Source organism: Myiozetetes cayanensis, unplaced genomic scaffold (genome assembly GCF_022539395.1).
Source record: "Myiozetetes cayanensis isolate MyiCay16 unplaced genomic scaffold, myiCay2020 scf6-25, whole genome shotgun sequence".
NCBI classification, from domain to species: Eukaryota; Metazoa; Chordata; class Aves; order Passeriformes; family Tyrannidae; genus Myiozetetes; species Myiozetetes cayanensis.
In genome coordinates, this window is record NW_026087853.1 from 21,517,737 (window position 1) to 21,538,655 (window position 20,919).

The window sequence follows — 20,919 nt, forward strand, 5'->3', positions numbered from 1 at the left end:
TTAAGAATTTCAATCTTTATTTTACAAAAATAAACCAGTTTTTCCCTGATACTATGTGGCCCCCAACCTTGCTCCCGTTCCTCTTCCTGTAGCTCCGGCTGTTGCGTGTCATATCCAGCCACGCTTACGGAGGCTGTCAGTGCTGCACGCTCTTGTGAGTGTGCCCAAACAAGCACCGGAGAAGGGGGTTGGTGCCCTTTTGTGACTGCCTCCTCATCCCAGGATCCAAGCTGGAAACTGTCCAAAGATGCTTTGTGGTGGCTCTGCCATTTCTGCACAGGGACTAAGTCTTAGGCAAGTCACTCAGAGTAGACACTTTAAGAAGTGCCCAATTCCTTCCCTTGGATGGAAAAGCGAGCCCCACAAAGTTACTTCTTGACATTAGTGGAGCTGGCAGGCTGCCATCGTACTTCCAGCTCAGTGCTGGAAGCGTGGGGAGCTAATGTGGGGCTGGTGAAAGGAGTGTGTGGCGTAAAGCACTTCTGGAGGTGGTGGAGGGGATGTCAGGATGGAGCAGAGTGGTTCATGGGAGCTCAGCATCGAGGTGAAGTGCTTCATCTCCTCTGTCAGCTGCTTGATCTCCCGGCGCAGGGCAGCGTTCTGCCTCTCCAAGTCTTCGCTCTCCTGAGGACACAAAACCACAGGGGTTTCCTCAGTGTGGGAGCTGCAGGGATGAGCTAAGGACATGGGGGTTGCAGTCCTGCGCCTCTCTGCCCCACAGAATTTCCAGAATGACATATTTCTGGTAAATTCGTCACAGAGCCTCGCCTGGGCAAACCCTCCTCCCCCAGCTGGCCAGGCCGGGTGCAAGTGCAATGCCGGCGGCCCCAGACATGCTCCCCAGTGCCGGCTTACGAGAAGTGACTGTGGCTTGCTCCCGCCCAGGCTTTCTCGCTCCCTCTCATGCACACGCACATCTCCGGGTGCTTCCCGGGCAGCCCAGCCCCCGGGGAGAGCGAGCTGAATAACCGCCGTCTTTAACCAGAAAACCACCTGTCACAGGAAACCTGTCATTGCCCTGGAAAGAAGAGACTCACTGCTTCCTGCTAGCAGCCGGGGAAAGCAGTGGCACGGTGGGGAGGAGGGGGAGACACTTGAGTCAGAAGAAAAGAGAAACTGAGGCCTCAGAAGAACTGAATTAATACTGTTATTAATGAGAATAACAACAAAGGGGTTAATAAAGATGCTAAGCCTCGTCTCAACGATACTGAGAGCATCGACGCCTTTGCCACCTCGCCTTCTGAAGTTCAGCTAGCTCCAGGTTGGAGCATTGCAGGCACTAACTGGCCATGGAGCCAACAGCCTGGGCAGGACCAGAGGAGAGAGGTAGGATGCAGCAGCAGACTTTGCAAACTCAGCTGAGACAGCTAAAGTGGGACCCAGCACTTTGAGGCCCTGGAAAGCTGCACCATTACCTTGCCAAAGTGAACATGTCATCCCCCTGCTCGCCCCTCTGCTGCCTCGCTGACTTCTAATGGCACCTGCTCTCTGCACACAGCTGAAATGCACCTACCAGTTACATCTGCTGTCGCTGCAGGAGCTCACACAGCATCTCAAGGACATGACCAAATGCTTTGGAAACCACGACTGCTGTCGAACTCAGGAACTGATGGGAATCACCCGGGGCTGGGATCCCCAGCATCGCCATGACTCATTCCTCTCAAAACACAAACTACAAAACCCTGGGGCAGATGGAGCTGCTGGCTCCTTTCATACCACCACAGCTCAAGCTGAGCCATGCTCTTCTGGGTAGAACCACATCAAAGAACCAAAGTCCCTAATTCAGAATTGACCAAAGGCAAAGAACACTCAGGGAATAAACCCAGGAGCAGCAGGAGTTCACTATCCAGCAGGAAATGGAAAAAAAACCTAGCAGAAACTCACCATCCATCCTCTACTTGCTTCTCTGCATTTTTACATCTGCCTGTGAGGACCCAGGACTTAGCCCTGCTGCTCCCATCCCCATGGGAAGGCAAGGACTGTGTGCTATCAATGCCAGTTGAGCAATAGTAATCTCATATGCAAATGGTTTGTTATCTGCTCTAGGAAAAGTAGTCCAATTCTTGGTGAACAACTAGGCGGGATTTTCCTAGGGAAGGAACAAAGCCCATATTTACCTCTAGGATTACCTTGGAGAGAGCACTGACCCCACGGAAAGGGTGTTTTGTCACAGCTCTCAGGCACAGTCACTCAGAGCCACTGCTGCTGGCAGATGTAATTCAACCAGTCTAGAGCCATGTCAGCTCTAGAATAATCATCACTGACTGAGAAAAGAGTGAAATCTCTGTCTTAAACCCAGCTCCAACCATGGGTTGAGGCCACTATGTAAGGAGGAATGTTCAGGACCGGATTCTCAAGAATTATTCCCAAAAATTTGCATATGGGGGAATATGAAGACCGCTAAGTCAAAGGATGGTTTTTTAAACATGAGCTCAACTACAACTTTTCAAAGGACAGCCAACCTAGTGCAGAGATAAAGATGGTCTCTGTTCAGTGCATGTTGGGTGTTCTTCATCCTACCTGCCAGTAGTCCAAAACATATGGGACTGCACTTACCAATGTGCAAAATTCAGAAGATCCCAGCCCCTGTGCTCTGACACTGACCACATACTCCTGCCCAAACACACACAGCCAGAAGTGGCCATCCCTTCTGAAAAGCAGACATCTAATTCTTCACACCAAGAAGAGCTGCAAAGGTGCCCACAGTGCCACAGAAAAGCACCCTTGTATGCTGTCGCATCTCTGCATAAATGATGGCATGAATTGCAAACCCAGGGAGATTCAACCCAGGTGAGACCGTGCTTTCAAACAGCTTCTGAGTGACTCAGTCAGAAGAGGCTGGAAAAGGAAATCAGTAATGAAAGACTGAGAGATAAAGATGGATTCAAAACTAGGGGCAAAACTAAATGCTTCTGTGGCAGTCGTCCTGGGCTGTGTGCTCTCGCTGCAAGTGCTAACTCCTACATCTTGCCCTGGCCTCGGTTCTCCTGTCCTGCCTCCACTGAGCATCTCCACTCCGAGCCGCAGGGGAAAAGCACATTGTGTCCTCTGTGAGCCCTCAGTACTGAGGAAAAAGAAGAGTGGGAGTGCTCACCAAGTGCAGTGTGTCCGCTTTCTGGGTCTGCCTCAGGCGGCTCTTCTGGGCAGCGATACGATTCTTCTCCCTCCTTTGGACCTTCCTCATGTCATCAGAAGAGTCCTAGGGAAACAAGCCATAGAAATAACTGGGGCATTCCCTCCCTCACCCTTCTCCTGCAGGGCAGTAAGTGGGAAGGGAACACAACAGATAACATGACTGAAGCACAGGACATGAGATACACACCCTCCATACCAGGATAAAGCCATAGCCCAGGGACGTGATGCTTTTGGCACCCTCATTGCCAGGAGGGGCACATCTGATACCCGTGGGCATCCCAGTACTCCTGGGAAATGACCACTCTCCCTTCACTAACACCCAGGGCCGGGGATATGGATTGATGGACCAGAGTAAGGACCTCCTTCTGGAAGAGAAACAATTGAATTCTTGTACAGAAAACCTTTCCCTTCCCTGTCTCTCTGCAGGGTAATGGCAATGTGGACATTTCAGATTCTTGGATAAACCCTTTTTTCCAAAGATACAACCTGTGTTTTCCTCCTTTCACCCCTGTGAGTTCCTCCCCTCTTCATCATCCTCCTCCCTCAGGCTTTATTTTTTGTGGACCCTCTCAATGCAATGTGGCCCTTGCTTTGTTTGACTAGACAGACTCAGAGCATTTGGGTTTAACCCAGATCTCATTTGCTTCAGCTCTCTGGTCTCTGTGCTTGCTCTTTCCTGGATTCCCTTGGTTAGCAATGCCTGTAATGCTGACTGCAACACTTCCTTGGGCAGGGGAGAACAGGTCTCCAGGCTCCAAGTCACGAGATTCCCAGACCAGCCATTCTCTGCTGAGATCTGGTCCTTCTACTGCCTTATGACAGTTGAAACTGTCAAACAGTCTCTTTCATCTTCTATTTTCATATTGCACTGCCCCTTTTGTGGACTCTTTAACATTCACACCACCACTTCTCCACAAGACTACAAAAGTCAGCCACAAAAGTTATCTTCCCAGCCCATCAATCTGTCCACATCCTCTCCCCCATCCCCCCACCGAGGATTTTTTTTTCCTTGAACTTAACCGTTTTGTCCTTGCTTTCAAGTCCCTGAAAATGTCTCAGATACAGCATCTCACATATTCTTCATGAAGTTCAGTCACCATCCTTTTGCAAACCCTGTGCTTTATCCCTTTCTCTACAAGGATGCCTCCTCATCCTTTGTTGCAAACCAAAAATCATCTGCTCTGATCATCCCCAAGATTTCTGAGCAAAGTCTCAGGTACTTGCCATTTGTTGCCAGCCTTAGAGAAATGGCAAATGACAGATATAATAAAGTTTAGCCAGAAAAGGTAGTGGGAACACCTTGGATTTGTGTCAGTATCTGTCAGCAAAAGACCTGCATTAAAGTATGCCATGCAACAAAACAAAATCCCTCTGTCAAGCATTACTGAGATGAAAGATCTCTGAGGCTGAACAGAAAAGAAAGCAGACCCAAAGCGTCAGGGCTTTTCTGAGTCCCAAATGCTGTTCACAGGAGCAGGAAGCAGGCAGGCTGCCCCTGAGCTACTCCAGCTCATGGCCAGGAGGTGCCTGCTTAGGCTCCTTGCCAGAGCACCAGCTCTCATGATGAAGCTTCCTGCCTGCCTGGCATGTGTTGCAGGACTCACCATGCCTAGGGTCCTGGCCCCCCAGTTGCTCCTGGCATAGCACCAGGTAACCAGGCCTTCTCTATCCTCCTTTACCCGCTTCAGTGGCAGGGGCTCCTGCCAGAGTCCTTGACTGAGCCCTGGATCCCTCTCCCCACAGCCGTTCTTAGAAAGCTCTGCCATGTTGCGCTGTGAAAACACCAACAGTGGGTGCCACCCTACCTCCCACCCACCCAGGGCCCATGCCAAAGGACTCTCCATCTGGGGAGACCTGGGAAAGGTCCCTGTTTTACCTGCTTGCTGGGAGGGGGAGACTGGCTGAAGCTGCTGGAATCACTGCTGTCGGAGCTGTGGGGCATGGCTCCTGTCTCTGGCTCCCAGGGTCTCTTCAGCTTCCTTTGTGCTCTTGGTGTTCCTGCCTTCTGTCTTGCTTCTCTGCCTCTCTCCTACCCTCCTCTGAGATGGCCCTTGGCTTCCCTGCTCTCACCTGTCCCAGAGGCACACTGTCCTTCTGCCCAACACTCCCTACACTTTCGCTGCCTCTCCTCTGAGCCTCTGCACCTTCCCTTTAGGTCTCAGCCTCCTGTGGTTTCTCAGAACCTCGGGGATGTAAGCTGAAAGTCACGTGGCCGGAAACTTTAAGGCAAAGAAGAAAAGTTACAGAAGAAAAAAAAATTAATTAAAAAGAAGAAGAAAAAAAAGCACATCTGGGAAAAATGAACTTCAAAATAGCCTGAAAAACCCCCGAAAAACACCTTCAGGCAGTTGAAAAACAACAAGATGGGTTTTCTCTGAGACAAACAGCAGAGATGGAAAGGAAGAAAAGCCCCAGCTCTGGCTGTGAAACTTGGACCCTCAAAGGAGGGCAGTGCGGAGGAGGTGCTGCTGGGGGCCCCAGAAATTCCAGGGGCACTGCATGTCGTGCCAGCCCCATGCAGGCAGGGGGTCAGTCCAGGCCCAGGCAGCCTAGGCCACCCCAAGCCAGCTGGGGAAATTCCCAGGCAGCCACCCACCTTCCCACCACCCACCCACCCCCTCCTGCCATCCCTGACACCCTCAGCAGGTGCCACATAAATGCTGTTTGTGTGGATAGCTCGCATGGGTACGATGAAGCACCAGTCCTATCTAAGAAGAAGGCTCAGGATCATAGAACATTTGAACTGGATTTGGTAGGACTAGTATTTCCTATAAGCAAAGCTATTTAGCACTTTAGAGCATTCAACAGTATGTCACCACTGGCCCATAAGGGTCGTTAACCCTGGCAGACAAACTACCCTGGCCACAGATGATCTATGGATCAGCTGGTACAGACAGCAGCAAGGAGAAGTTGCTTTGCATCCCTTTGTTTGTCCCCTGTGGGGATGTGTCCCCTTGGGCTGTGCTCTGTGGGACTACTTCCATCCTGAGCACAAACCTCAGACTGAAGACATGCAAGCAGCCCTTGGAACAGCAGTGCTTCAGTGCTAGTGGCTCTGGAGGTGACAATGCAGGAGTGTTAAACCAGGGACCATTTATTTTCTGATCTGCTCATGTTAGCAGATCCAGCAGGATGAACCAGGGCCACGTGCCAACACAGCCTCTCTACCCACAGACAGGAGCACATATCTTTGGAATGACTATGTTTTCGCTTGCGCCATAAGGAGCAGATACAGAAACAGGCATGAACCTATCCACAGTAACCCTCTCCTGTGGAAAGCAGCAATTCCCAGTTCCTCCTTACTGGTTTTTGTTGCATATTGGTATTTTGTTTGAGTTTCTCCTGCCTAAAGGAGGAGCAGCTAGCAAGTCTCAGCAGCAGAGCATCAGCAAGAGCACTTGAGATGCAGTGGTCACTACAGCAAGAGTATTGGCAGCTTTGGGTCTGCAGCCACACTGCAGCACAGAAAGCACACGTGCTTGGAACACAGTGCAGACTCGCATGGGCATTGCTGGCATTTCTTCCCGTCCTTGCCACGACTCATAGAGCCAACACATGGGCAAATGTGGGGCTGAAGAAGAACTGCTTGGGGCTGGCTGCAGTCTGGGTAGCTTGGTGAAATTGCCTGGCTTAGCTCCAGTAGCAAAACTGCTCCATTTTGACCCATTTCCCTCTTTAGAAACATCCTGTGACACTGGTGCTCTGCCCTTGGCTCTACTATCTGAACATTTTACAGCTATGAGTGTATTTTTTCCCCTGGTGAGCTGTAGAGAAATGTTAGGATCCACTACACTTTCTAACATGGCTGCAAGGGTTTGGTTGCTTGGCATGAACCACCATGAGGGACCTGATCTCCTGGCAGTACCATATCTCCTGGTAAAAGCCCTGTAGCAGGCAGGGCTCCTCTGGTGTGGCTGGCTCCAGGAATGGAGTAGCCAAAGGCATCGGTGAGATGAGGGGCATTGAGTCTCAAGGCACCAGATAGCAGCACAACTGTTGAAGGATCCATTCACTTGCTGCATTGCTACACTTCCTCTGAACTCTGCAACCCTGAGCGGCACTTCCTTTCCAGGAAGCACGGTCTGGATTCCCACTCTCCTGAGGAAACCACACTCCTCTGCTGGCGAGTGGGTCTCAGAGACTGCCTGGCCCATCCTGCTCGACATGTTGCTGTTGCTTAGGGCAGGATGGAGAGAGCTCCTTCCTCAGAGAAAAATATCATTTTTCCATTATTGGGAAAAAAAAATGAATTCCATCCTTTTGTATCTAGAAAGACCAGTAACTGAAAGGAGGCAATAGGAAAGGTGGTGGCTGTGTTGGCAGGAGGTGATGCAGGGAAGCTGGGTGTCCTGGCAGGAGCTGGACAGTCTGTGCAAAACTGTCCAGAATGTGTCTATGGCAAAAGCTATTCTTTGATCCACAGGAAGAAACTTTTGACCTGCACCTTGGTTTGCCCAGAGCTGGGCTTTTATTGACAACTGATGGAGACACCTCAGGACAGAGTGACAGCAGAGGAGAGGGCTTGGACACTTGGTCTTGCTGAGCGGGACTAAGAGAACATCCCTTTTCCTGCCTTGCCCAAACACACTCCTTGCCCTCAAGCTAGCTATGATGCTAATGAATTCCTGTCACTTATGAGTGAATAAGTGTGCTGTGAGACAGGATCTCCTGGTGGGAAGATGGCAGAGCCTTCACAGTGCTCCTCTGGGCTCGGCAGGACCCATGTTGTCTCCTCACAGGCAGTGCCCCATGCCATTCCTCTGGTCAGAGATGCAATCCCCCAACCCAGAGCAGCAGAAACCACCATATGGCTCCACCAGCACCTGCTCACAGCTCTGTGGGAGCTGCCCTTGGCACCTGCTGCAGGCTGGGGAGCTGATTTCCTGCTGCCCCTCCCCAGGCTCTCCCCTGCTATGAGGGGGAGCCTCAGAAGGCAGTCTCCTAATCTTGGTGCTTGACACAGGTGACTAAATTCACAGTGAATAACATCCCCTGAGTTTCTCTCTGGGATCATTTAGGTTTCTTGATCTTGATCACAGTAGCAGTGAAATCACTCTCAGTGGCATTGGATGAACCCACAAGTGTTAGGTTGCTGCCATACCAGCAGCCTGATGGAGAAGGGATAGTTCCAGAGAGTCTTAGAGGAAGTATGGGGCCATCCAGTCCTGCATTTGTCCTGTCTGAATAAGAGCAGGCTTAAGGGAGTCCTTTTCTCCCGGGACAGAGTGATTGCAGGGACTCTGGAGGCTGGGCTTAATGTGATCTCAACTGCTGAAGAAATGGTTTGAAAGCAGCAAGATGCAGTTCAGCAAGAACAAATGCAAATGTAAAGCAAAGCGAGATGCAGGGAGAAGATCTGGGGAATAACCAACCAGGGCAGCAGAACAGCAGGGAAAAATCCGGGGGTTGCAGAGCATTGAAAACCAAAGCTTTGCCAGCAGCACGGAGGTGTCACAAAGGAGCTGGGTACTGGCTTGGGGTGCAGGGACAAGGCAGGGGAGATCACTGCCCTGTACTGCCTGTGCAGGGCCAGGACCCATTCAGAGTCCCAGATCCAGAAGTGGAATAGTCCAGAAGAAAACAATACAAAGGATAAATACATAGAAATATTGCCCTAAGAGAAAGGAGTGAAGAAGTTGGGTCCATTTAGCCTAGAAAAGAGAAGTTTTGAGGGTGGGAAGTGGGTGGGGAGGAAGGAGCAGTCTTTCATATGTTGTAATGGAAAGGGTGGTCAATTGGTTTCTGTGCAGCCAGAGCAGGGTAAGAAGCAGAAAGCTCCAACTGCAGCAGGAAAGGTGCAGATCTGAGGTTCAAAGCAAGATGAACATAGGAAGACCTTGGGATGGGCAGTTCAGGAAAGTTACTCAAGCCCTCCACATGAAGTGGCTGGGAACAAACCTCTATAGGAGAGGGTAGAGGTTGAATCCTGCCTATGTAGGATGGATTATATTATGAGTTATGTTTCCAGGGTTTAAATAAGGAAAAAATAAAATTAAAAAAGAAAAAAAAAAAAAGAAAAAAAAAAAGAGGGGCTCATCAGAGACCAGAGAGCACATGGGCCATTTCTTAGCCTGGGCTGCAGCCAGCACCTTTGCCTCCAAAGTCCATGTCCCCCTGTGCAACTAGCTTCCTCAGCACAGGTGGGTGCAGGAGTTTCGTTTCGAGCCCTCTCGCTTGCTGCAGGCTTAGGACAGCAACATTCAAAACTGCATCTCACCCCATCCATCTCACTCATCTTGTTTGCACAACCATTCAGTGCATTGTGCTATTTAAAAATCAAGGCTAGAGCAGCTACCAACTTCAGCCTCCTGTAAACCACTGAGGTTGTTTCTCCTTCACATGTAGCATTTTATGCAAATAATTTCTTACAATATTTGGACAATTGCAGCAATTTCCTTATCACTCCTTATCATGAGTTTGAAGACCTTTGTGTAGAAATCAGTGCTGATAAGAGATGTTAAGCAAATGTCTGTGTTGAACAAAGTCCCTGCTCTCAACCAGATGCTTCTTCCATGTCTTGCTCTGTCAGCATATATTGGACCTGTCTCTGATGTGGGCAGCTTCCCCAGGCTCAGTCACCAGGGCTATTTCATCCTGGCTGATGGAGTGAGTGTGAGAGGGAGGTTGTGCCAGGATTGCTCAAGAATAGTCCCACCAAATTCACCCCAACCAACAGAGAGCAAACGCTCATCATACCAACACTTTCAATCCTTACTGGATGCAACCTGCCAGGAAACAGGTACTTTACACCCAGAATGTCTGATAAATGACAAGTACCGTAAATCAAGCACTCAAAAGTATGGAAATCCCAGACTTAATTCCCTTAAACACACTGCATTTACACCCTCATGCCAAGCAACATGCTGTGTTCTGTAACTTCATGACCAGCTAAGGTTTCTTCCCTGGGATGGCTGTGTTACCTTCATTGCTGTCCTGCAGTCAGGGCCTGCTCCAACATCCTGCTTTTCCATTTCTTCATGGATTCCTTCTAGTGCTCATTGCTTCAGTGCTGAGTGAGTTCTTCATGGTTATTAGTTAATCTATCTTCTCAGCCACCTTTTCAGGTTCGGGATGGGAGGTGGAGTTATCCCTATTTAACAGGTGCAAAAGAAGAGACAAAGAGAGATTTAGGTCATAAGTACTCATTCATTTTGTTTTGAACATGTTTTGAACCAACTAGAATCTAAATTTTTCAGTGGTTTTGGCCCTATATAACACTTAATTTAATCAAACCCCAGATCCTCATGTCTGTGACTGCAGCTGCAAACTTTTAGCACTTCTGTAAAGCAGCTCTGCCAAATGAGGAAGACGTGGCTGCTCCTGTGAAAGCTCTTGCTTATGTGGCTCACCGACTCACAGAGTAACTTCGAGGCAGGGGTAGACACAGACCCAACTCTCCAGGGAGGCACCAACTGTCTACCAAGACACTCTCCTTTCTTGCTGCAATCCCTTGCTTCACCAGTTGCATGGGAGTTTCCCACCCCTGCTAAGAAAGGATGCAGCCTAGCTGACCAGCTCTTCGCTCCCTCCAGCCAAGGTCCAGCCTGGGTGCTGAAGAGGTGGCAATCCAGGGCAAAATGCAGGAAGTGATCATATACACAAGACAGTGGAAGTTAGGTTGCCCAGGCAAACCCATTTCTGGCAATTTCTAGCTCTTTGGTACTTGGCTTTGCCAGTTTTAAGGAGGGGGTTTTGAATGTCATTAGTAATGCTTTCTTTGGTCCATATTTTAAAAGAAGGAAGCTATAGAAAGGAAATGCCAAATGTGTTAGCTTTCCAGATATAGACAACAAGCTCCAAGTAGCTGGGGTACATCTCACCCCACTAGAGGGGGAAGGCAAGCCTGGCTAGAGCTCTCAGCTGAAGCACTGGCAGGAGGTTGTCAGGGTCAGACTTCCAGCACATACTGGAGTTTCTGTGTCAAGCTACAGATTTATTAGAGTTCACTCCAGGCTATTTTGAAGAGGTGAACCACATTCTCTTGTCCTCTACAAATAGACTGGTTGGGTAATTAGTTGAGCAACCTCTAATCTTCTCCTGGTAAGGACTTTGCAGCTCATGAGCAAGTACTCAGGTGTGCACTTACAGGAGTCTCCAGGTTAGCAGATCCCAAACCCTGGTAGAGTATATCTATCTAAGGCAAAACTTTCTCTCACTGCTGTCTTCACAGGCCCTGTCTAGCTTCTGGGAAATGGTCAGGAGTGGACCAGATCACTCAGCCGCACTTGGGACACCGAAAAGGCTCAGTTGCCAGACACCCCCCAGTCAACAAGGGTTTCTTTGCTTCCGCTGCCTGGGCTGAGCCCACCAGTTGAACTATCCAAGCGCATGGACGGGGTGTGCAGAGGGTGCAGATGTTGTCTGACGGTTTGACTCATCTCGGTGGCAGTCTCGTTCGGTGATGACGGGGAAGGCCCAAAGAGGAAGGGCAGTGACCCGTTTAACCAGAAGTGCTGATCCACCCAGGGGTAGGCTCACTGGTGCTGGTAAGCAGCCATAGCCCCAGCTTCCTTCATGCTGTCCAGCATGTGCATTTCCAAGCTACCACAAGAGCAGGAGAGGAGCATGTGGCTGTCCAGCCCTGCCACAGTGGCAGCAGGACCCAACCCTGGGCCTCTGCTAGTGCTGCAGTGACTCCAACTGAAGCGACCAAGTAGCAAAAGTTGTGCTCCCAGGGGATGACCACAGCCTGATGGAGAATTTGATGTTTACTGGGCATTGGTTGCAGCCATGATGCATGGCATGGGGGCGGATGGTGAATGTGTTACTTGTCTCTTAAATTAATGCATGACTTTGAGTGTATTACGTTGCTGCTCCATGACGCTATTCAGAGGAAAATGTTTTTCAACACCACCCATCACCGTAAAACATGTTAAAGACTCCTAAGGGTTGAGTACAGCTTATTTAGGGCATGTTCTTACAGCCAGACTCCAAGACACCCACCTCAGCAGAGGATGGCTGTGAACAACACTCGTGCCAGTACTGTGTTCCCACCCCGATGGGATCTGCTTCAATTTTGGATTACATGGATGTATACACTGGTTCTCCCTTCTGCCCACCCCATTTGGTGGGAACGAGCTTCCGAAATACTTCAGCTCCCGCAGCGTAGCTGGAGGGGGTGTTCAGCACAAGTAGCTGCACTGATGGGCGCACATGCAGTGAGCTTGTGCCCAGGCATGTGAGAGGCTTGTACAAGCAGTACTGGAGCACAGCATGTCGGAGGCAGCACAGGGGAGGACAGGCAGCACGGAGCAGACAAGCTGTGAAGGAGAGGACAAGGGAGCTGTGCAGAAGATACAGCTGGTGCCTGTGCAAGTAGTGCTGATTGGTAGTACCACACTGGCAGAGTTATCAAAACACACAAATGTGTTCAAGCCCCATCAGCCCAGATGCTGCATTGGTGCACACTGGCGCACCCACGGCTCTCTCCTGCTGCCAGCTCTCTGGTAGACAAGCCATCCCAGAGCAGCCTGCCAAGGGAGGCAGCAGCAGGGCTGAGCCCCTGTCCCACACCTGGTCCATCCCCCGGAGCTCCTGCCCAGCTCAGGGCTCTTGAATGCCCTTTTGAGAGAAACATAAGGAGGGAGGGAGGCTCATGGTTCAACACCCAAACACAAGGGAGGACCCATTTAGTGCTGGCTGTTTCAGAGGACTTACAAATTCCCACAGGTTTCCTCAGGGGACTCAGAGTAGCAGAGGGAGAGATGGAGGGAGGGACTGAGGGAGATGGACAGTTTCACATGACCATCAATCCTGTACTTTCCACCCTCACGTTTCAGTACCCTGGCACGAGAGAGGAGCTCTGTAACCAGCCTCCTGGGGCATGGCTAATTTTCCCACAGCTTTGGCAGTGGCTGTCAGGACCAGTGCCCAGAAACAGGTGACCTGCACCTCATCCCTGACAGTGCTTTGGAGGTGGGATGAGGGAGAAGTGCTATGCTCTTAGCCATGCCAGTAGCGCTGCTGCAAGGCCCTGACTTGAAAAGTCAGTCCTCCTGACATAAATAATACCGCCAACATCAGCTTCAAAGAGGGGACAGAAAAAAGATAGAAACTCCTTCCTGCCATTCTTTACCAAAACTCTAGAGTTGATGCCCAAGAATCATGCCATTTTCTATCTTATTTAAGCCAGACTTTCTAACTTCAGTTTTGGGTATCGTTGTTTTTCATGTCAATCAATACCTGATCCCCTGTGAGCCCTCTGAAACTGTTGGCCAATAGGGCATCTTGTCCACCTGCACAAACCAGTTTCCTGGCTTTGTGAAAAGTATGTCAGTTTACCAGTCTGAAATGAGTTGTCTTTCCATTTCTTTGAACATCTTGTGAGGGGGTGAGCAAAGGAACAGACTTATCTCTGAGCCAGGCATTGCTCTGCACGTCTCTATCACATGGCATTTCACTAGTTTCCACTCTAAACTAGTGGGACTTTTAGTCCCCACATGGGGAAATTTTCCTGCAGCCCTAATTCAGGTCAGCACCTATCTTTGGATGTCTCCCAATTTCACCGCTTCCTCCCATGTACCACGGCATTACAGTTATAAAGGATGGATTTTCATCGCATTCCTCACACAACCTTCCTCCTTTCCCCACTGCTGCACAGTGAGAGGGACCCACCAGGCAGTTCTATCCTGAATTTGGAGCACAGCCTTGAGCCCATTGGCACTCTCATCTAAACCACCTAGGTGCCAGCTGGCACTTAGGCATGCTCCAGAGCACGGTTGGGAGAAATGCTGAGGTGCTGCTACCCCAACATATGACTCCAGCTGCTGAACCTTGTGGCTGCAGCAGATGATTGCTATCAGATGTAGAAATGTGCCCCTAAGTGCTGCCTGAATGAGGCTCCATCTCACATGCAAGTGGCCAGGTAGGATACACCAGCAGTTTGCACTGCTCTTAAAACTTGTGCACGTGATCCAGTGACCTGAGGTGTCCAATAGACAGCAGAACAGATGCCTGCATCTACATCACAGACACAGAGAACACCTCGCGCCTGCAGCCAAGGGATTTTGTTTGAACCAGTGAGTTTGGTTCTGCCAGTCTGTTACACTGGCAGCATGGGATACCATCATCCTGCCTGGTCACACAGCAGTGCCAGCACGCACCAGCACCCATCAGCTACTCATCTATTAGCTGCTGGCTGAAGCTGGTGAGTGAATCAGGTCACTTTGCTTGTAGGGAAAGTCTGCACAGAAGAAAAGGGATGCCTCACTCAGCAAACGTCTGCGCAATGCAGCAGTGCCTCTGTCTGGCACCCAGAGAGCTCGCCTCTGTCACAGAAGCCAGTAGCCCACGTACTGAGAGGCACTTGCTGATACCCACACGTTAGCTCTGGTGCAAACCCCCTCTTGCTAACTGGTCACTGGGTGTCCAGCATCACCTTGCTATGAGCTGTCAGTAGCCATTCTATCCTCAGTCAGAAACTATGTGTTAGCCTGCCTAGTGACTTCACTGGATTTGGGAACCTACAGGCCTGCAGCACAGCCTTGCTGCCTACTTCCTCCTGACAACCCATGCCATTTCAGGACAAGCAGGTGTCCAGCAAATCCAACCAGCCCAGATGATGCTGCTGGAATTGGGGCTATGGCAAAGCAGAGGCAGGAACTGCAGTGTCAGGAGTCAGGACTTCCCCTGAGAGTGCCACAGATGACAACTCAGCAAGTTCATTCTGCAGAAACTAGATAACATCAGCACAAGGTGGTGGTTACTGGCAAAGGATCCTGTTCCTGAAGCTTCATCTGAGACGTGACAGGCAGCAGTGAAACCTCGTCAAACACTCCCAACCTCTGCTTTTGCTGAAACCTGTGCAAGCTTCTGGACTTAGCTTCTTGCTGGTATTTCTTAGGAGCTCTAGGTTTGCAATTCTGGGAGCCAAGGCTGGAAAAGTCCATCAGCTTGCTAACACAGGGCCTTTTTGTCTAGCAGAGTCCCTTGGGCTGGACAGGGATGTGGAACTATCAGTCTTACCCACAGTGACCCACCTCCTGCCTTCAATGGCTAGAGTTTTTCCTCCTCCACAGGGGCTAACCGTTCACCAAAACCTATGGCACCCTGCTCACACACTGTGCACGGACAGTAGGATACAGGGCTGGAGAACAAAAAGTCAGTCTGCACAGATACATTCAGAACAGCTAAGCTGCATTAAATTTGGAAGTGACTGAAGTTCAATAAACTCCTTGGCAGATGGTGTTAATCAGAATTAGAGCAGTCCTGATACAAGACAGCTCACTCCTTCTGAGTAGGCTGTGCTCACAAAGAGCTTATCACCACAGGCCGTCATACTCACTGCCCACTCTGCTAAATGCACCCCTGGGCTGGAGTCCACTTGAGTTGGTCACTCCACTTCAAAATGCCAAACCAAAGTAAACCCATTGTAACGCAGCAGCAGGACATCTGGAGGAAGGTTTTTCATCACCACACTTTAGTTAATTGGGAATAACTTCTTGAGCACCAGATGGAGAAAAGGCAAATCCCAGCCATGCTGTCTGAGGTGCCAGCCCTTCCCTGTGGTCCTGCCCAGCAAGAGCCAAGGAGACCTCCTGGCTGTAGGGAAGGATCTTTTCCTCAGATGGAAAGTGTTGGTGGCAGAGATGCTGACAGCAAGCTCACTGCCAGTGGGTCTGGCTATACCTCTGACAGCACCTGCCCTGCCTGCCTGCATCACTCAGATGGGAGATGACCCCTGGCCACCCCACCAACTGCACAGAGAATCATACCCTTAATCAGGGACAGGTGACCCAGCCTGCTTTGCCCTCAGGGCAGTTTCCAAAGCCCAGCAGGAGCATGGTGCCTCCATGCAGGCCCAGGGCTTGTACCCGCATCCCACTGTCTCACCCCCATGCTTCAATCACCAGCAACCAGTGATCACAAATAAGCAAAAAGTGCACAATGGCATGGGGAACCAAGTGATACTTCCAGGCTCAAGGAAGCACTAGTTAGTTTTTCTCATTTCTCAGCGAATATCTTGGCAACACAGTTTTCCCTGGCTCAGTCCTGCACTCGGTCGTGGGCCATGCTGGTGCCAGTACTGATCAGCATAGTCTGGCATGCATGGTAATCAAAGCAGTTTTCACAGTTCTTAGTAAATATCAAAGCTGGGGATTTTTGGGGCTTGTTTTGCAGCAAGTTGAGTAGACGAACCAATAAGGACAAAGATAAACGAATACCTGTTGCCCTTGGCTCAAAATGAAACAAGAGAGGCAGGTCACTGGCAAAGGTTAGTTAATACCACTTACCACCATGTCACAGAGTTGCCCTTGGCCCCTGATGAGAAGGGCAGAGGAGGCAGTTTTTCAAATACAAAGCGAGAACAATACTGTGAAAAACTGCAAAGTAATGGCCTCCAAACATCCCTTGCCTTGACCAGCTGCAGGCCAAGGGAGATGTTGGATGCCTTTGCTCACATGACAGCACACAGAGACTCTCACCTACGAGGGGATGGGGGCAGCAGGTGGGGAGAGGGTGAGAGGAGGAGGAAAGGAAGAGAGCTAACATGAATCTTTGGGAGCATGATGTGTTGTTCAACCTTTTTGGGATGAGCTGATTGCAGGAGAGGAGGTGAAGAGCTGGTAAGACCAGAGACCCTTGTGGGGAAACAGAGTTCCTGCTGCCCATGGGCCCTGCCACTTCTCAGGGGTCCAGCAAGAAGAAGGGAGTCAGGCGTGCAGTGTGGAGCACCCACACCAACCTATTGTAGTTGGATCCTCAGCCCAACACACCTGCAGTGCCTCAGGCCCGGTGCTTTGAGGCAAAGTGGCACCTACCTTTTCCTGGGAGAGAAGAGGTAAGAGTGGCTTTGCAGAGGAAACTGGGATAGTATGTGAAGGACACCAGGGATATGTGACAAGCATTTAAGCAGTGGAAAAGTGATGGGGCTCACCTGCTTGGGATTCAGGAAAAATGTTGTACCATGGTACCCTGGGGAGAGCTCTGGTCCGAACTAGGGAGTGTGGGAAGGAGCACAAGGGTTATGACCTGAACGTAGATCTCACAAAACAGGAGATAGACATGTGCTAGAGGGGGCTGTTGGCACATCAGGAGTTCCTGCTGGTGGTCCTGGTTGTTGAGGCACCTCAGGTATCTCAGAAGCAGAGGGACCTGCAGGTGAAATGGCTGGGAAGCACCAATGTTGCTGAGTGGGCTTATGTCTGACAAGAACCATCTGGCACCATGGGATGGCACCATGCACCATAGAATGACAGAAAGGTTTGGGTTGGATGAGATCTTTAAAAGGTCATTTAGTTCCAAACCCCCACCATGGCCAGGGACACCTTCCTCTAGACCAGGTTGCTCAGAGCTCCATCCAGCCTGGCCATGAACACTTCCAGGCTGAGGCATCCACGACTCCGGGCAACCTGTTCCAGTGCCTCACCAACCTAATTTTAAAAAGTTCTTATATCCAATCCAAAACCTTTTACAATTTAAAACTGTTAGCCCTTGTTCTGTCACAACAGGCCCTGGTAAAAAGTCCCTCTCCAGCTTTCTCATAGGCCTTTTAGGTACTGGAAAATCTCTCCGATCTCCCCAGAGCCTCCTCTTCTCCAGGCTGAACAGCCCCAGCTTCCGCGGTTTTTCCTCAAAGGAGAGGCGCTCCAGCCCTCTGCCCATTCCCGCGGGGCTGCTCTGGACCCGCTCTGGGCTGCCCGCCGGGCCGGGGGCAGTCAACACTCGGTGCGCTCTCCCAGGCTCCGGGACCCGCGCCCGGCCGTGTCCCAGCGGGAGCGGTGCTGGGACCGCCCGCCCCGGCCCCGCTGCTCCCGCGGCCGCGCCGCGCCTCCTGCCGGCGGTCCCGGCTCCCGCCGCCTCCTCCCGCCCCGCCGGAGCGCATGGGGGAGCGGAGGGGCCGGGGGCAGCCTGGGGAGCGCACGCCAGCGGGACACCAAGAGGCCACGAAAGCCGCCGTCACAGGGCACAGGGAGAGGGAGAAGAACCGGCCGCGCGGTCCCTGCTCGGTGCCCAGGCACTGAAGCATCCAGCCCGCCGACGGGCTCCTGCGTGCCTGTCTCCAGCCACTTCGTGTGCAGGTTTGCGTGAGCACGAGCGAGCCTCTGGCTGGAGCAGCCAGCGAGCGAGACATGAGCTGTGCAGCAGCAGCGGCTGCCATCCTCCGGCCTCCTGCGCCCAGGGCCAGCAACTGCGGCTCTGCCTACAGCCAACCTCAGCCACCCACGAGAGGGATCCACGTGTGTGTGTGTGTGTGTGTGTGTGTACCCATCAGCATGAGGGATGCAGCCCTACGACAGGCTGGACCGGGATAGTGGGGCTGGCAGCACCCTACATCTATCGGGCTATCGGCTCCAGCACCACAGTCAGCGTATGAGAACCCATCAGCTTCACCCAGTAGTGGCCCACAGCACACCTAGCACAGGATATGGTGGTGTGGAATGGTCAGGAGGTGCCTTCCAGCCCTTTGAGAAGTGTCCGTTGGCTTTTCCAAGCAAATACACATTAGCAGCCATCGCAGTACCTTCCAGGTGGGAGGACACTGCCACAGGTACAATCATTGCTATTTTGGTTTGGAAGCACTTTCTGGCATACAGCAACATAGGCTGTGCCTGGCATGTGCCTGCTGCTCCTCCCGAGGCCCAGGAGATGCCACTATAAATGCACCAGCCTGCAACGTGTTCAGCAGGACAGCCTCTCCCACGGCAAAACTTGTAACTCTTCTAAGGTGGATGCTAGGTTTCGAGAAGACAGGTGCTACCAGACTCAGAAGCCTGAGTAGCCTGTCTCCTACAGGAATCAGGAGGAATTTGCAGCCCCCAGGACTACACAGAGATGGAGCCTTTTCCCTTCAATACTCACAGGCTCCAGCTTAAAGGGGAAGGGGCTCAAACTTTAACTTCAAGTCTTATGAAAAGAAATGCCCTAAACTTCGAGTGGCAAATCCCTTGGTTTGCAGCAGAAGGGCAGGCAGCAGAAGGTTGTTTGGAAGACAGAATCATGGAGTGGTTTGGGTTAGAAGGGACCTTAAAGATCATCTCATTCTAACCCCTGGGCATTGCCAGGACTCAGATAGCTCCTGCCCAAGCCTTGGCTGGAATAGCTAAGCATTAAACTGACACAGATCCATCCTCTTCAGCCGCTGCCTTTGCCACTGCTTCTAGCATGCTTGGTTTCAAAGGGCACTTTATGTTTCTCATCCAAGCCAGCTGTTTTCATAGCAGAAATTTTTACTGCAGTGTGGCTATTTGCCAGAGAAAGGCCATTGTCTGCCTCCACAGCACTGCCACTGCTCCTGGAAGGTGTGACAGCTGACAAGCTCTTCAGGTGAGCAAAAAGCACAAGATGCCTGTGGCTTGATCTGATATTCCACAGGGAGCACCTGCTGACCACAAAAGAGGAAAGCAATACTTGCAGGAATATGAAAATTCATTACCATGTACACTTTGCAGAGGGAAATAAAGTCCTGAAGAGATAAGCAGGCCGAGCAAGTGCTCTGTGTCCTTTCAGCAGAGCTTGATAAGAAGTATCACGTTTTTTCAAAGAATGACAATTGGCTCCTGAGAGCAGCTGAGGAATGGGTCACATCTGAGCCACCTACTCCAGGGTCTGGGCAGAAGGAACAGCAGATGGACAGCTGCCCAGCTTCAAGGGCTGCACAGCAGGCAGTGGCAGCCAGGCCAGACACTGTTTTTCTCCACCAACTTTGTTTCAGGTCCTGCCCTTACTTATCCCTCTAGAGAACCTCAGCGAACAACTTCTCCCAGGGCACAAAAACCTTGTCTCTAACAGATCTAACATGCTTCACACTAAATAAGGCAGCTGGCAGCATTTTGTGAGGTCTCAAAGAAATAAGTTAGGGAACGGGAGGGGAAATCCAGGAAGAAAGTATGAAGAAGAGACAGGACTAATGTCAGATATCCCCAGACGTTAAGGATTAGAAAAGGAGGCTACAGAGAGAAACATGCACTAGAGAAGTAGTCATGCCCAAGGAAGACCTCATATGCTGTTGTCACCTTTAGGTCAAACTCATCTTCTCAAATTGCTTCAGTGCTCCTGGCTGGAGTGCGCATCTGTACCAGATGCTGAAAGCTTCTTTTCACTTGCAGTTTGCATCAAAGTAGCCTCATCCACAATGGAAATGAGTTGGACAGTGGGAGAAGACTGGGTGCACCATTGCTCCTCTGAGACCTCAGTGGTGCACATATGTGAAGATGGGGTCTGCCCCAGTCCAGACCACTGCCTTCATACCTTTGAGTCAGGAACATAAAGCCGTAGTGTCAGGGCTTGGTTATTCATATGGGGATGCTGATTTTTCAGTTCTAGCACCTGCAGCACACCTGGCTGATTATCTTCTCAACCTCCACACCCCTGTGTTCAGCACTGGCCAAAGCCCAAGGCAAGATTTTAGGAGCTTTCCCAGCATGTCAGTTAGGGGCAAGGCTGGGACCTGGCAGAGACCCAAAGGAACTATTCTACACCTCCATGCATAAAGGGATCACGACCACAAAGACATCATGATAGCTCCCCCATTTCTTTCTTATCCCTGAAATTAGTTCAAACTGCTGTAATTGGGACTGAAACAAGAAGGACCGAGTAAGGACGAGATGGCCTTTCCAGCTGGTAAGCCATGCCTGCCTGAGCTACTGAGCTACTTCTTGCTTGACAAGAGTCAGAGCTGCCTCCAAGGCTCCCAGCTCCTCTAGGCTGAATTTTCCCAGCCCACAGGTACTAACTCAGACAATCACAAAGAACAGCTCTGGGACCTGCTCCACCATACCACTCAGCCAGGAACACACCCGCTATGTTCAGCCCCGGCACACGCTGCCACAGTGCCGAGCTCCG

At 50.9% G+C, this 20,919-nt stretch overlaps 1 protein-coding gene across 4 annotated transcripts in view; it reads right to left on the reverse strand.

Moving 5' to 3' along the window:
• BATF (basic leucine zipper ATF-like transcription factor) overlaps nucleotides 1–20,919 on the reverse strand; it is a 27,690-nt gene continuing 6,771 nt past the window's right edge. The window contains exons 1-4 of one of the 4 annotated variants that reach the window (XM_050335579.1): nucleotides 12,079–20,820; nucleotides 10,056–10,225; nucleotides 3,095–3,199; nucleotides 1–624 (exon numbers count right to left, since the gene is read on the reverse strand). In XM_050335579.1, coding sequence (XP_050191536.1) covers nucleotides 418–624; nucleotides 3,095–3,199; nucleotides 10,056–10,106 — 363 coding nt within the window. In that variant the 5' untranslated portion in view covers nucleotides 10,107–10,225; nucleotides 12,079–20,820 and the 3' untranslated portion in view covers nucleotides 1–417. Of the gene's footprint in view, nucleotides 625–3,094; nucleotides 3,200–10,055; nucleotides 20,821–20,919 lie in introns of those variants that run through there. The other 3 variants (XM_050335578.1, XM_050335580.1, XM_050335577.1) reach the window with 3 other exon arrangements.